The sequence below is a fragment of the Pseudorca crassidens genome, chromosome 18, assembly GCF_039906515.1.
Source record: "Pseudorca crassidens isolate mPseCra1 chromosome 18, mPseCra1.hap1, whole genome shotgun sequence".
NCBI lineage: Eukaryota > Metazoa > Chordata > Mammalia > Artiodactyla > Delphinidae > Pseudorca > Pseudorca crassidens.
The window spans coordinates 3,171,634-3,186,462 of NC_090313.1; the positions used below are offsets into that span (position 1 = coordinate 3,171,634).

Below are 14,829 nucleotides of genomic sequence, written 5' to 3' on the forward strand. Positions count from 1 at the left end.
TTCTAACACAGGGATTAAATAGTTATATTTTTTATTTTTAAAAATTTTATTTAGTTTTTTGGCCATGCCACGTGGCTTCTGGGATCTTAGTTCCCCGACCAGGGATTGAGCCTGGGCCCTCGGCGGTGAGAACACAGAGTCCTAACCACTGGACCGCCAGGGAAGCCCTGTAGTTCTATTTTTATTTATTATTTATTTATTTATTTTGGCTGCACTGGGTCTCAGTTGCGGCATGCAGACTCTTAGTTGCGGCACGCATGCGGGATCTAATTCCCTGACCGGGATCGAACCTGGGCCCCCGGCATTGGGAGCACGGAGTCCTAACCATGGGACTGCCAGGGAATTCTCTATAGTTTTATATATGTGTATGTATATATATATATATATATATTTTTTTTTAAAAATAAATTTATTTATTATTTTATTTATTCTTGGCTGTGTTGGGTCTTCGTTGCTGCACGCAGGCTTTCTTTAGTTGCGGCGAGTGGGGGGCTACTCTTTGTTGCGGTGCGTGGGTTTCCCATCACGGTGGCTTCTCTTGTTGTGGAGCACGGGCTCTAGACGTGTGGGCTCAGTAGTTGTGGCGCACGGGCTTAGTTGCTCCGCGGCATGTGGGATCTTCCTGGACCAGGGCTTAAACCCGTGTCCCCTGCATTGGCAGGCGGATTCTTAACCACTGTGCCACCAGGGAAACCCCCTATAGTTATATTTTTAAAAGTCTACTTTCAAAGGTTCACCTCTTCTGCTTTTTATGATTAGCAACTCTCTATAACAATTATGTATATCTATAACAGTTATCTCTAACGATCTATAAAAAATTGTTAAATTATCTAATTTACAGAAAACCTACATGGAGTGCCTTACATCCTGTAATTTTAAAAATATATGAATATATATTTATATAGTGTTATTTTAGAAAATGAGTTTATACTTTATATTGTTCGTAACCTGCTTTTTCCACTTATTGCATTTTGAGTGTTTTTTCACGTTAAGTATTCTTAAACATTTTTAAATAGTCTTACAACCTTCCGTCACACAGACATTGTACTTACTACCATCCTTATTTTTGGACTCTTGCATTCCTCCCATATTCTGTTATTTTCTCTCAGATTTATTTCCTAGAAACCCCATCTTCCTATTTCCTACCGATTTGCCTTTTTAATAACTAGACAGCATTCCGCCGTTGGGGGCTACTCAGAGATTCCTCTGGACCTCCCCATCCTTGACTGTTTTTATTGTTTCTAGGTGTTAAAAATCGTGCTGCAGTGAATTTCTTTTTCTCCCCCTCTGTTTTGGTTGCTTAAATATTTTTCCCAAGGTGGAATTACTAGGTCAAATGATGAGCAGTTTATCTGATACGATTTGTCACCCTTCTTGGAGTTGGACCATTTCAGAGAGAGGTTACGAGCAGCGCCGAAAATGGGTTCCAACTTTAGACGTATTTCCTCACGTCCTCAGCACAGCAGCGTTCCCCATTTTTACTTAGTCTGGATAGTTCAGTCAGTGTGTCGTGTTCCCTTACAGTGGACTTGACCTCCGTTTCCAGGACTGTCCCTGAACTTCATTGACCATCCGGGTCCAGGCTCAGGCCTGGGACAGAGGCTTTGTGTGGACAGAGGTCAGACAGACAGTTCCTGGCCTCCGGACCTTGTGTCCGGCGAGGCAGACGGACCCTCAGACGGATGCTCTGTGTGTGTCTTAGTTTATTTTGTAAGCCCAGATTGGGGGTGGGGCGCAAAGAGGATCACTGCGCCTTCCCGGAATTCAGAAATGACTTACCGGAGGAGGTTCGCCCCCGCGGGATGTTAAGCGTTAGGAAGGGACTGGCACGTGAAGAGCGAGACATTCTGGGTGGAGGGGAGAGCGTGTCCTGCGTGGAAGCCAGTCCTGCAGGGTCCCTGGCACGTGGGGCGGGCGGTGCCAGCTGGCGAAGCTGGGGGGGGGGGGAGGGGCGTCCCGGCCTGGACGATGCCCTGGGAGTTGGGCTTTGTTCCGTAGACCGTGGGACCTGCCAGCACGGGACCAGCTCAGTGCAGTGGGAACGGCCCGCTCTGGGCCGGGGGGATGCGACCAGGGACAAGGGCCTCGGGAGGGCTCGGTGGGCGCCCTGCACTGGGGGAGGGTGCGCGCTTCGTGAGTGGAGAGAGAGGGAGTTTGAGGTATTGGAGGAAACCCAAACCAGTCTGAAGCTCAGCTCAGGGCTGTGTTGAAATAAAAATACGCATGCGGTCTTTGTCGTGGTTCCTGGTCCACAGCTGGAGTGATAGTGTCTTCTGTGAGCTAATGGGATGACCAGTGGCTGGGGCCTCTAGACGGTGTTGGCATGGGGGCTGGTGCCAGAAAGACCAGCCATGAGTTGAGCTGGAACTTTCACTCCCACCTGCATCCCTCCACCCCTGCCTACCTCCTGGCGGGGGAGAGGGGCTGGAGATTGCGCTGATCACCGGTGGCCAGGGATTTAATCAACCTTCCCAAGGATAGAGCCTCCATACAACCCCCCGACGATGGGCTCTGGAGCTTCCCGGTTGCTGGACATGGAGGCGCTGGGAGGTGGTGCCCGCCTGGCCCCCCGAGGGCATGTACGCCCCCCCTGCGCAACCTCGTCCCGCGTATCTTGTCCACGGGGCTGCTGCTGAGTTGTGTCCTTTATATAAACTGATAATGGGAAGTGGAGTGCTCTCCTGAGTTCTGTGACTTGTTTCATCAAACCCCCAAATTTCTAGTTGGTGGACAAAAGTGCTGGTGGCCTGGGGACCCCACTGCTGCAGGTGTCTGAGTGGGCCAGTCCTGTGGGACTGAGCCCTTAACTTGCAGGGTCTATACTGACCCCAGGAGCTGGTGTCAGAATAGGATTGACGGGGCTTCCCTGGTGGCGCGGTGGTTAAGAATCCGCCTGCCAATGCAGGGGACACGGGTTCGAGCCCTGGTCTGGGAAGGTCCCACATGCCGCGGAGCAGCTAAGCCCGTGCGCCACAACTACTGAGTCTGTGCGCTAGAGCCTGCGAGCCACAACTACTGAGACTGCGAGCCACAACTACTGAAGCCCGTGCGCCTAGAGCCTGTGCTCTGCATCAAGAGAAGCCACCGTGATGAGAAGCCCGCGCACCGCAACGAAGAGTAGCCTCCGCTCGCTGCAACTAGAGAAAGCCTGTGCGCAGCAAAAAAGACCCAATGCAGCCAAAGATCAATAACAATAAAATAAAGTAAATTTATTAAAAAAACCAAAACGAATAGGATTGACTTTCAGCTGGAGTCAGAGGGTCAGAGAAGTGGTTGGCATTGGAAAAGACACACCACGTTTGGTACCAGAAAGGAGCCGCTGCAGGGCTGGAGGTGAAGATCAGGCCGTGCTAGCGCTGGTGGTTCATCATCCCATCCCTGGTTCTCTCTGACGGTTTAGTTCGAGCCCTGGCCTGATTCCGTCTGCTTGGTCTCCAAATCCCCCGCCTGTGTCTGTCCCTGCGGTCAGGTGTCCACCCTGGTCCACCACCGGAGCCTAGAGGCGAGGTCACGAGGTGCCGACGTGGGAGGTGCCCCTTCGTGGGGACCTGTGAGGGAGGGGGAGATGGGGGCGGGAAGGGGGCGGGCGGCTTGGGGCCGCAGGGGCGGGGACCCAGCCCCGACCGCCAGGCGCCGTACGCTGCTGTCGCTGTCCCTCTGCCCTGCCACCGGAGCCCTTTGCCCAGGACCGTCTGACTTCAGTTTGTGTGCAGCCACCTGCTGGGGTGGCAGCCCTAGGGTCCTAGAGTGGAGTTTTTGAGCGAACACGATGCAGGAAGGAGTGTCCTATCGTCCACGATGAGGACAGACCAAGGGGAAGGCGGGGGGCAGGCGTGCGATGTCCTGGAATCTGCTGAGATCCGGGCGGGAGCCGAACAGGGCCCGGGACGCTTGGTGGGAAGGTCGGTCCCGCGACGCAGAGCAGGGTGGACGCTGGAGCCCCGCCTCGCTGGCCGGGGGTAGGACGGAAAGGACAGAAGCCTGTGACCTGGCGTGGCAGCTGGGTGAGTAGCCTGCAGGAAGCCCGCGGCAGGGCAGCGCCGGCGTCTGGAGGTGCAGGCTGCTCAAGAAGGAGGGCGCCCAGGTCGGCCTTTCACCTGTCCTCACGCCCAGCCGGGACGAGAGGCCGCGCAGCCGTGTCCCCGCACTGGGCGCTTTGGGGCTGGCTGTGAGTCTTCGGAGTCGGAGGTGGAGCTGTCCAGCCGTGGCGGGGGCTTGGCGGGTGGGCGCCGGAGGGGAAAGATGGGGTGCGCGGGGGGTTAGGGGAGTGTCAGCCGCGGGGTGAAGGCCGGGCGCCTGGGGAGGGAGGGGCTGGGCGTCCGGGAGCGCAGGAGGAGTGGGGCTACAGGGGGCCCCCGCGGGGAGTCGTCGCTTGCTAGTTTATAAAGAACTTGCGCTACTTAGAACGTGAGTCGGTAGGATTGGTTGAAGATCCTAAGCGTAGAGTGTTTTAAGTTTTGACACCTGAGCGTTTCAGTACTTATTACACAGCAGGATGCTAACCTGGCATCAAAGGGTCTCTTCTGTCCTCAAAATAGAGTCTTACTTCAAGATGATAAACCATTCATCTGACACACAGAGGTACGAAGATACCGATTTGTTTCTTAGGATCCAGCAGAGAGGCTGTTCTTTTTACTGAAGGCAAACTTTGTTGACGACGGCCACACCCTTCATGCCATCTGCTCCAGCACTTGCTCTTAAAATACTTTAAATTATAATATTTCACTTTTCTGAATCACTTCCTTGACTTTAATTTTTGGCACAGTTTTATAGTTCGTCAGGGATAAAAACCGCAGGAGGATTTCTGGGGTAAGGATGAAAAGAAACGAGGTATATTCGCATGGTCGCATTCTGTGTTAAGAAAAACGATGATAAATGTCTCAGCGATTCAAGCCGAGTTACTCTCTCTGTGCTTTGGAACCCTGGACGGCGTGCCCTTCCCTCCGGGAAGAAGGCTGGACGCGCAGCTGAGGGCGAGGGCTGGACCGACGGGGTCCCCTGCCAGGGAGAGCTCAGCTGAGGTGATCTGGCGGGGGTCTGAAATAACAGGGACCAGGACCCCGTGTCAGCAGCGCCTCCTGTAGGTTGTTCTGTGTAGAGAGCAGCGCGAGCCCCCCGTGGGGTGGGCCCAGCTGCCTAGAACTAAAATGTTAGTTTTGGAATATGATTCCCTCTCCCCCAAGCCAGCAACAGCTCGTGCCCACTTCCAGTGCACTGTTGCCTGTGAGCGCTTGCAGCCGTCCTCACCACGCGTGGAGCAGGACACGCCTGTTTGTGCAGAGGTGTTCCCGATGCGCTGTGTGTCCGTATTATCGGAGCTGGACACGCTGATCCTAGAGCTCACACGGAAGAGCAGAAAGCAAGAGTAGCCAGGACAAGGGAGGGAGTAGCCCTACCCGATGTTAAAAGTTAAAAAGCTATAGAAAGTTGTTGTTTTTAATATATTCTTTCCCTTTTCTTAGCACAGCTTTACTGAGGTGGAACAGACCTGGGGGAAGCTGTACGTAGTGCACACAGCGTGTGCAGCCGGATAAACCCTCCACACCTGTGACCATCACCGGTGTCGAGATGGTGACCGTTACCACCCTTCCCCCAGAACCCCCATCCTCCAGCCTCCCTGCGCCCTACCCCGAAGCACCCCGTCCACTTTCTGCATCTCTGGGGGCTGTAGAGATTAAACATTAATTTACCGTTACATGAAGAGACAGACGATGGAACACACTAGAAAGGCCAGAAATAGACACAGTAAATCATGGAAATTTATTTTATGATAAAAATGGCATTTCAGATCATTGGGGAACAGATGAATTACTCAGTAAAAAGTGTTGACAGTTGGGTAACCATCTGGGGAAAAAAATAAACTAAAGTTGGATATATGCCTCACAACCAAATCTGAAGCAGATCGGATTTCACATAAGAGAAGTGGAACCACAAATTACTGGAATAAACCCTGGGGCACTTTTTATAGCCTCGTGTTGGGGAAGGCTTTCCTAAGTTTGTTTCCAAACCCAGAAAAGATGGAGAAATGTAAAAGATTGCTAAATATAAAAATGAAATTTTCTGCCTGCCATAAAACAGCCATAAGATTGAAAGACTGAAAAAAATTGAAATTCACATTGCGGATAAAAGGTTGATTTCTTTAAAAAAATACTTCCTACATATCAATAAGAAAAGACCTAAAAGACCTACAGCTCTGTAGAAAAAAGGTTAATTTCAGATGGTTTAGTGCAGATGGTCCCTAAACACATGAGATGTTCAAACTCCCTCAAACTATGAGAAATGCAGCTTAAAGATGCAACGAGAACGTGCCCTTTAGTATCGCGTCGACGAGGTCTAGCCATCCGCCAGCACTGTGCCCGAGCCTGGCGGGTCAGGTTCAAGCTCCTCCGGAGGCGCTGCCAGCAGCGTGCCAAGGGTGTGCGTGTGTCCTCGACCAGGGCGTCACGTGCGGGTCTGTAGCTCAGGCTGCGCACTCGCGTGGGTGTCACGGCCGGAGACGGCGAGAGCGCGGACCGGGTGGTGCGAGGTTCACGCCCAGCTGGGAGACGGGCGCGGACGCAGGCCTGCGTGGGAAGGTGGCGCTCGGCGCACCGCGTGCCCGGGTCCCGGATACCGTGTGGCGTCAGCGGAGGAGACCTGGCGCAGGCGCGTGTGGGGCTTTTGAGAGGAGGTACAGCATGCAGCTGACCACACATGTGCTCCTGGGACGACTCTGCCGGTGTTTGCCTTGTGGGAGGGGGGCCGGGCTTGGGCACATTGACGTTGCTCGTGTTCTCCAAGAGAGAATTACCGTGCAGGAGACAAATCAGGCAAATACTGATCAATTAGATCAGTATTGGGTCCCACATTGCGTTTTATTTGAAACTTCTCAAACGTCACAATGACACCGAGTTTTTCGGCGTTATTGTTCTGTTGGCCTTTTGTCCTCTGGATAGATGTACGGTAGCAGATTTCTTGTTTAGGAGGTCTGCTCTGCCACAAGGCCACGCTCAGGAGAAGGCTCAGTGGGTCTGGGTGCCCTGTCTGCGCGGGAGTGATAGGAACAAGGGTCTTGTGTCCGCAGAGCTCACCCGCGTGCACGGGAATCCCCGGAGCCATCTAAGGGGTGACTCGGTGGGACTCTCCACCTTGCAAAGAAAGCTGAGGCAGAGACGTTTGTTGTCTTGCCCCAGACCACGCAGCGAAAAAGACGCTTTGTTCACCAGGTTTATTTCTTCAGTAAACGTTCCTGGCCTCGGTTTCCAGGACGATTCCTTTTTCGGGCCCTGGGCTGGGACGAAGGTGGCCTCAGGGTGACGGGGCTCGGGGTGGCCTTCCACTTGAGGAAGTTTCCTTGTCCTCCGGAGTGTCTACACCCTGACGCTGTTTCACGGGGTGGGGTGAGGGGAGCAGACGCAGGTGCCGGCGGAGCTGAGAGCTCACAGTCGTGGACCCGCGTAGGGTTTCAGGACGTCAGGGTCGGGCTCTGTGCTGGGAGTGTTTTTCTGCGGAAAAGTAAGAAGCGCTCTAGGGAGGATTGTCGTGTGTGCCGGCCCCCCTCCCCGCCTGAATCCAGAGCCCCTGCGTTCAGAATGCAGCGTACTTCTCTGGGGGTTCTGCTTGCCCCCAGACGCCCAGCCCTGGCCCCTCCAGATTGAACACCCGCCACAGCCCCCATTGACGGGGGCTGCATTGCTTTCAGATGTTTCTGAGACATTTCCTCATACAGGTACTTGTGACTTGTTTTCACTTGCCCCCTGAGAGATAAAGGGGTAAAAGTCGGGAGCTCAAGTGGTTGTGTGTCGGACGGGGTGAGCTGGCTTGCCCTGGTCCTAGAAGAGCAGAGGCTACTTGGTAGGTCTTTGGGTTTTGTTTTGAATTATATAATGGAAATCATGACACTGTTTATTCCTTTTTCTCTCTGACCAGAAAGCAGGTCAGTAAGCCTTTTTGACCAGCTAAGGGGCCAGGACGGTTAAATGCCCCTTTGTGAGCAGAACCGCGTGGAGGCCGCGCCGTGCGGCCCGGGAGGAGTGGCCGTGCCTCTGGGGTTGCGTTGTGAGCCCCCCAGACTCTCATGCTCTCCTCATCTTCTTACAGATGAACATGTCTCCCGCTTCCCTGGCCAATCTATATGAAGAAGACTTTAAACAAGACATGGCAGCCTTGAAGGTAGGTGTGTGATGAGCAGCTTGGACGGTGGACTCTGGGGCTGACCCCCTCCGCGTGGAGCTGGGGAAACCGCGTCTCTCCTCTGTTTTCTTACAGGTTCTCCCACCCACCGTGTACCTGAGGGTGACTGAAAACATTCCTCAGATAATTGCTTTTATCGAGAGAATAATTGCTAACGGGCACGCCTACGCCACCCCGAAAGGTAGCGGTTCTGTTATTAACCTGATCGCTGGGTGAGACCCTGTAGGATTTGGACGGGCGGGCTGCATTTGGGTGGCTCGGATGGGCCGAACGTCTCACTGTCTTTCTTGGTAGGATTCTTACGGCAGAAATGTTGTGAGATTTTCTACGATTGTGTCTCTTTGTGAAACTGCTGAATCAGTTCTCTTTCAAAATACCTTGCACTGTCACAGGCGAGGTGGGCATCCGAGAGTCGATCTCGACGAGGCAAACGTGGCCAGGTGCTAACGGCCATGGGGTCCGGGTGGGAGTACAGTCTTCCCTGGAGCCTTTTTTCAACTTTGTTTATAAGTTTTCACAACACAGCTGGAGACAGTGGCGGTCGCTCTGAAGACCCACTCCCTTGTTAAGGACTCTTCTCCCTCTCTGCGTAGGGGAGGGTTGTTTTCGATGGGCCAGTGGCAGAAACGGCAGATCTCCCGACACTGCCACTCGCACCTGTGCATAAAGGGCCTCGCCCTACGTCACCCCCCAGGCGCTGGACCGAGCCCTCCCACATCCCGTGGCCTCTGCACGGGGCTGTGCCCACTCTTCCGTCTAAGACACACCCACAGTGTTCCCTCCACGAAGCTGAAGACACTGACTGGGTCCCTTGTACAGAACACCCTGTCTTCGGGTGCTTTGCCTGATCCTTTTGGAGACAAAACCTGAATATAGCAAATACGTGAAGGGAGAACTGCAAGTCCTCATGTGCACGCGGTTCCAGGCAGGGTCCCCGCGCCTCTTGGGCTCTCGGGCAGGACCACGAAGGAAAGGTGCTCCCTGTGCAGTCACCCCTGTAAACCGCATCTAGGGTCACACCTCTTCCTTTGTCCTTTACTCTCTACGAGCATGGCAGCACCTGCAGAGCCCCGACCCGGGCTGCGCACTCTGGGCATTATTCACAAGGTCAGAGGCTTTTCTGGTCCAAGAACCGACAAGTTGTGCAAATAAGGCAGCACGGGATGGGCTGCCCAGTGGGACGGTGCCAATATCAGAGCTGAGGAAGTTCACCGTCAGCCCCGGGGGTGGAAGAAGCTTCCTGGGAGAGAGGAGGCTTGGGCCAGGACTTTGGGGATGGGCAGGATTTGGAAGGCGCGGCTGGGGAGAAGGGGGTGCAGCTGAAGAAAGGCAGGATCCCAGAGGCAGCCAAACGCCAGGGTGCAGCCTTGCCCTGGGGCCCCAGACAAAAGCAGCAGCTCCTAAACCAGTTAAACTGGACCCAGAGGAAGGGCCAGACAAAGCACCCCAAGACGGGCATTCTGTATGACAGGGGACGCGGTCGGTGTCTTCAGCTGTGGAGGGAACACAGTGGGTGTGTCTTAGAAGAGGGGACACAGCCCTGTGCCGAGGCCATGGGATGCGGGAGGGCTCGGTGCAGCCTGGAGCTGGTGATGACGCTGGGGTTACGCAGGGTGAGGCCCTTTATGCACAGCTACACGTCTGCTCCAGAAGATACCGGAGGCGTCTCCCTGCGGTCCTGGAACCAGAGGGGGAGGAGTGACCAGACCTGAGACCTGGGTCCTGAGGCACCAGGGGTTCACCCAGGCGCGGCACAGGATAAATGCTGCGTGTCGTCCTGTTCGGTTTTGGTTTTTTAATTTATTTATTTTTATTTTTGGCTGTGTTGGGTCTTCGTTCCAGTGCACGGGCTTCTCATCGCGGTGGCTTCTCTTGTTGCGGAGCACGGGCTCTAGGCGCACGGGCTTCAGTAGTTGTGGCTCGCGGGCTCAGTAGTTGTGGCACACGGGTTCAGTAGTTGTGGCTTGAGGGCTCTAGAGCGTAGGCTCAGTAGTTGTGGCACACGGGCTTAGTTGCTCCGCGGCATGTGGGATCTTCCCGGACCAGGGCTCGAACCCGTGTTCCCTGCATTGGCAGGCGGACTCTTAACTGCTGCGCCGCCAGGGAAGCCCTGGTTATACATTTTTAATAATGGTGACACAAACATAATTCATTTAAAATAAATGTATTAACTTGAACTCCAGTAATTTGGACTTTGTGGCAGTTCCACAAAAGCTTGACTCTAATGTGAGCTTTGAACTATTTGTGAAGAAAAAATTTGTTCAGCAAATGGGTGAAGTAAGCCCAGGTTCGGGAAAATGTGTCCTCTATCAAGGGAGCAGTTTCTCCCTCTGTCAAAGCATTTTCAAAGTGCTGTCCGCATTCTGACTTAGTAGAAAGCAGTTCCCACAGTATATGTTTTGCTGCTGTACCCCGGCGCGTAGGTCGGGCTCAGTAATAAACTGCGTGCGGAGGAAGGACCCCGTGGGGGACTGGCAGAGCCCAGTCACCGGGGGCCGTTTCCCCTCTGTTCTGCCGATTGCCCCCCTGCGGCGCTGGCGCCTGCCCTGTCCCCGCCAGCCGGGCTGGAGAGTGACCGGGGACATGAATCTCTGACAGTCCAAGCTCCCTGGATCTTGTGTTTGTCTTGGCCGCTCCATGACGCAGGTGGGATCTTAGTTCCCCGACCAGGGATCGAACCTAGGCCCCCTGCGGTGGAAGTGCAGAGTCTTAACCGCTGGACGGCCAGGGAAGTCCCATAAAGGCTTCCTGGATCTTAAAGCAACCTGTCTTCAAGGCCACCGTCCCTAAGAAGGATAGTGCAGATACAGATTAGTAACTGTGTCAGTACAAAGAATGTGAAGATTAAAAACCAGAAGTTTGCAAAGGTTAAAAATCGCACCCGACCTTGGGCCCTCGCGCTGATCGCGGCGTGCAGGTGGCGGGTCAGGAGTGCGACCCAGCGGCCGCGGCGTCGGCCTTCCTGAGCGCCGGCTCCTTCGGGGCAGGACTCTTCCCACCAGGGCTGCGGCTCTGCCACCGCCTTCCCTGCTCTGCCTCTTCCTGAGTGGGGACGAGCAGGGCTCCCGGGCTCTGCAGGGTCCCCGTGGGAGGGTCGTCTGGCACCCGCAGCACGTGTGCACCTTGGTGAAAGGACCCCACGGCAGGGGGGATGCTTTCGCGTGAGGTGCCTGTTCTGAGCGGCAGGGTGGTCTTAGGGTATCCGGGCTAAAAACGGCTTGCTTTTATTGATGGGTCTGTAACCCAGAGCCCAGAGCTGAAGGCAGGCCCGTGATAAACTCACTTCCCTTTTTTCTTGTTAAAAAGAACTGGCTCAACATTTTACAGAGAACTTACATTTGTGTTTTCCCTTTCACAACCGGACGTTCATGATGTGTGCAAACGCATGTTTTGTTGTTTTTTTTTGCGGTACGCGGGCCTCTCACTGTTGTGGCCTCTCCCGTTGCGGAGCACAGGCTCTGGACGCGCAGGCTCAGTGGCCATGGCTCGTGGGCCTAGCCGCTCCACGGCATGTGGGATCTTCCCAGACCGGGGCACGAACCCGCATCGGCAGGCGGACCCTCAACCACTGCGCCACCAGGGAATCCCCAGCAAACGCATGTTTTTACGATACAGTGTTGTTGTTAATTCTGGTTTAAACATACGGTGAAAGGCGCCACCTGAAGGCTGGTGCCGTATCCTGGGTTCAGGGTCTAATTGTCATTAGCTGTGAGGCGTGTGTAGATGCGGGTGCTGACGACAGAAACGAGCTTCACGGTCACCTTTATGAAACAGGCAATGTCTACTTCGACCTGCAGTCAAGAGGAGACAGATACGGCAAGCTGGTCGGCGTGGCCCCTGCCCCCGTGGGAGAGACAGGTGGGTCCAGCCTCTCCCTCCCGTGGGGTTCTGGGGACAAAGCCCAGACCCTCCCCTGCTCTCTCAGACGTGGTGATGTTGCCGGACGTCGATCACACCCGAGTTTTGGATTTAGTTGGGTTTTTTGGAATAGAGAGACCACGCAGAGTAGGAAGTTGCTGCAGCATGTGACACGCGGCCTCCCGTTCCTCCCTGGGGCGCTCTGCACGTGCCGTCTGTGCTGTCACGTCTTAACGCTCTTGTCCCACTGGCTGCTGTCACGTGTCAAATCCCCGTAGGTATTTTATCATACGTAAATTCCCACATAAACTTCCCCGTGATTCTGCCGCTTTTCATGTGCTTTAAAGGCGACTCCAATCTACCTCTTGAAAACTTCTAGTTAAGTTCCCATACGTATCTTAGCATGTATGGCATTCCCACCGTATTCGGATCTATTCCTATACCCTCTTCTGCAAAGTCATTTTTGTGGAGAAGAAGTAATAAGTACATAGAACTACATGAAAAATAACCGGGAGATTGGGGTTGACGTAAACGTAATTTTAAAGGGTACTCTAGAGATTTCACAAAGCCAAACAAAACATGAGCAAAAACCCAAAAGACACGTTGTCTGAGTCGTCTCTGCTTTGAGGCGTAACCCTCCCGCCCTATGACCCGTGTCGTTTCAGTCTGATTACAGCGGTGTGTGGAGTTGACTCCCCACAAGAGTTCTTCTAACTTGTGCGCAGTCGCTGTTGTCCTGCTTCCGTCCTGGACCATCCACGCCTGCGAGGTGTGGCCCTGGCCTTAGGGAAGCAGAGGAGGAACTTCTGATACCTACACATTCTAGCATCAGCAACACTTAAAAAAAAAAAATAGACTTTGTTTTTTCGAGCAGTTTTAGGTTCACAGCAGAATTGCGTGGCAGGTCCAGAGAGTTCCGTAGGCCCGCTGCCCCGCTGTGCACAGCCCCCTCGTCATCAGCGTCCCCACCAGAGTGGGACGTGTTAGAACTGGTGGACCTGCACTGACACGCCAGCCTCACCCCGAGTCCATAGTCTACATCAGGGTTACTCTTGGTGTCTCTCTGGGTTTAGACGGATGTGTAATGACGGGTATCCGTCATTATAGTATCACGCAGAGAGTTTCTCAGCCCTAAAGATCCTCTGTGCTCTGCCTGTTCATCCCCTTCCCACCCCAGCCTCTGTCAGCCACTGATGTCTTTACTGTCCCCATTGTTTTGCCTTTTCCAGAATGTCATAGAGTGGGAATCATACAGTCTAGCCTTTTCAGACTGGCTTCTTTCATTTAGTAATACGCATGTAAGATTCCTCCTTTTTTTTATTTTTTTTAAAGATTTTTTTTTTGATGTGGACCACTTTTAAACTCTTCAATGAATTTGTTACAATATTGCTTCTGTTTTATGTTTTGTTTTTTTGGCTGCGAGGCAGGTGGGATCTTAGCTCCCCAACCAGGGATCGAACCTGCACCCCCCCTGCACTGGAAGGCGAAGTCTTAACCACTGGACCGCCAGGGAAGTCCCCCTCCATGTTTTTTCATGGCTCGAAAGCTCACTTCTTATCAGCATTGAGTAACACTCCATTGTCTGGATGGACCACAGTTTGTTTACCCATCACCTACTGAAGGGCATCTTGGTGGCCTCCCCGTTTTGGAACATAAAGAGAGCCCCGTACCGGCTTGTCCTAGAACCCTGAACCTCCCTCTTCTGAATTTTCTTGCTTTCTGAATGTGATTGATACAAATACTCTGGTATTTTCCTCTTTGCTCTGATTGTCATCTGTCTTTGAAAACAGTTACTCTGAAACTCAGCTACTGACAGAGACGGAATGAGGGAGCATGAGAGCACGTGTAGAGTAGGCCCCTCAGCAGCATCACTGCACGTACTTGAAGCCCCGCACGCAGTACTCAGATGACTGAAACGGGCCACGCTGCTGGGGGACCGCGTGCTTCTCTCGTGTTATAGATAAAAGTACCTGGTAGCTGTCTAGCTTTCACGTGGCAAAGAGAAAAACACGCGCACGAGAAACGTGAGGTTACTCCTCAGAGGAACGGAGTCGGGGACGTGCGTCCTGCCTGTTTGGGGGCGACTGTGTTGGTTCGTTCTGGGTTCCCTCCCGCTGATTAACCGTCTGTCACTGGCAGATCACTCTGACAAGCGGCATGCCAGCGACTTTGCCCTGTGGAAGGCGGCGAAGCCCCGGGAGCCGTCCTGGGCCTCGCCCTGGGGAGACGGGAGGCCTGGCTGGCATATCGAGTGTTCCACCATCGCCAGGTAAGGTTTTCCCGGAGTCGTCTGTGCTGTGATGTACACGCTCGGCCAGCAGAGGGTGCAGGTGGGGCAGGCTTGGTCCTAGTGCCGGCAACGCAGATGGTTTGGAAAGGAAGCTTAGCGCCTGGGTGGGACCGGCTGTGGGAAGGGAAGCAGCAAAACCAGAACACGTTTATCTCCCCAACATCAGCGCTTGTTCTCTTTAGTAGAAGAGCCCGCTCTGCAGTTAGTTTTTGAGTGCCAGTCACACGCAGGCCAGCTCCGGGGGTGGCAGCATCTCTTCCGCGGTAGGTTCAGGGAGGCGGCCAGGGACCTGGGCCAGCGGCTGGACCCCCATCCTCGGCCCCAGAGCTGGTCCTGGACCAGGCGCCTCGAGCGTGACCCCCAGCGTCCCCTTCCGTCTGCCCTTTCTGCCGGCTCTGTCTCGGGCGGCACCATGCCCAGGACGTTTCTGTCTTGGGAACCCCTGTAAACACAGCGCTTCTCTGGTCCCCATTCTCCTCCAGGGACCCTCTTTTTTGTCTCTTCTCTCA

The 14,829-nt window shown here is 54.0% G+C and overlaps 1 protein-coding gene across 5 annotated transcripts in view; it reads left to right on the forward strand.

The window, feature by feature from the left end:
• Positions 1-14,829, forward strand: part of CARS2 (cysteinyl-tRNA synthetase 2, mitochondrial) — a 39,120-nt gene that overhangs the window by 8,034 nt on the left and 16,257 nt on the right. For 4 of the 5 annotated variants that reach the window (XM_067713120.1, XM_067713119.1, XM_067713117.1 and 1 more), the window contains exons 4-7: positions 8,080-8,151; positions 8,248-8,353; positions 11,947-12,030; positions 14,170-14,299. In XM_067713120.1, coding sequence (XP_067569221.1) covers positions 8,080-8,151; positions 8,248-8,353; positions 11,947-12,030; positions 14,170-14,299 — 392 coding nt within the window. The remainder of the gene's footprint in view (positions 1-8,079; positions 8,152-8,247; positions 8,354-11,946; positions 12,031-14,169; positions 14,300-14,829) is intronic. The other variant, XM_067713118.1, reaches the window with a different exon arrangement.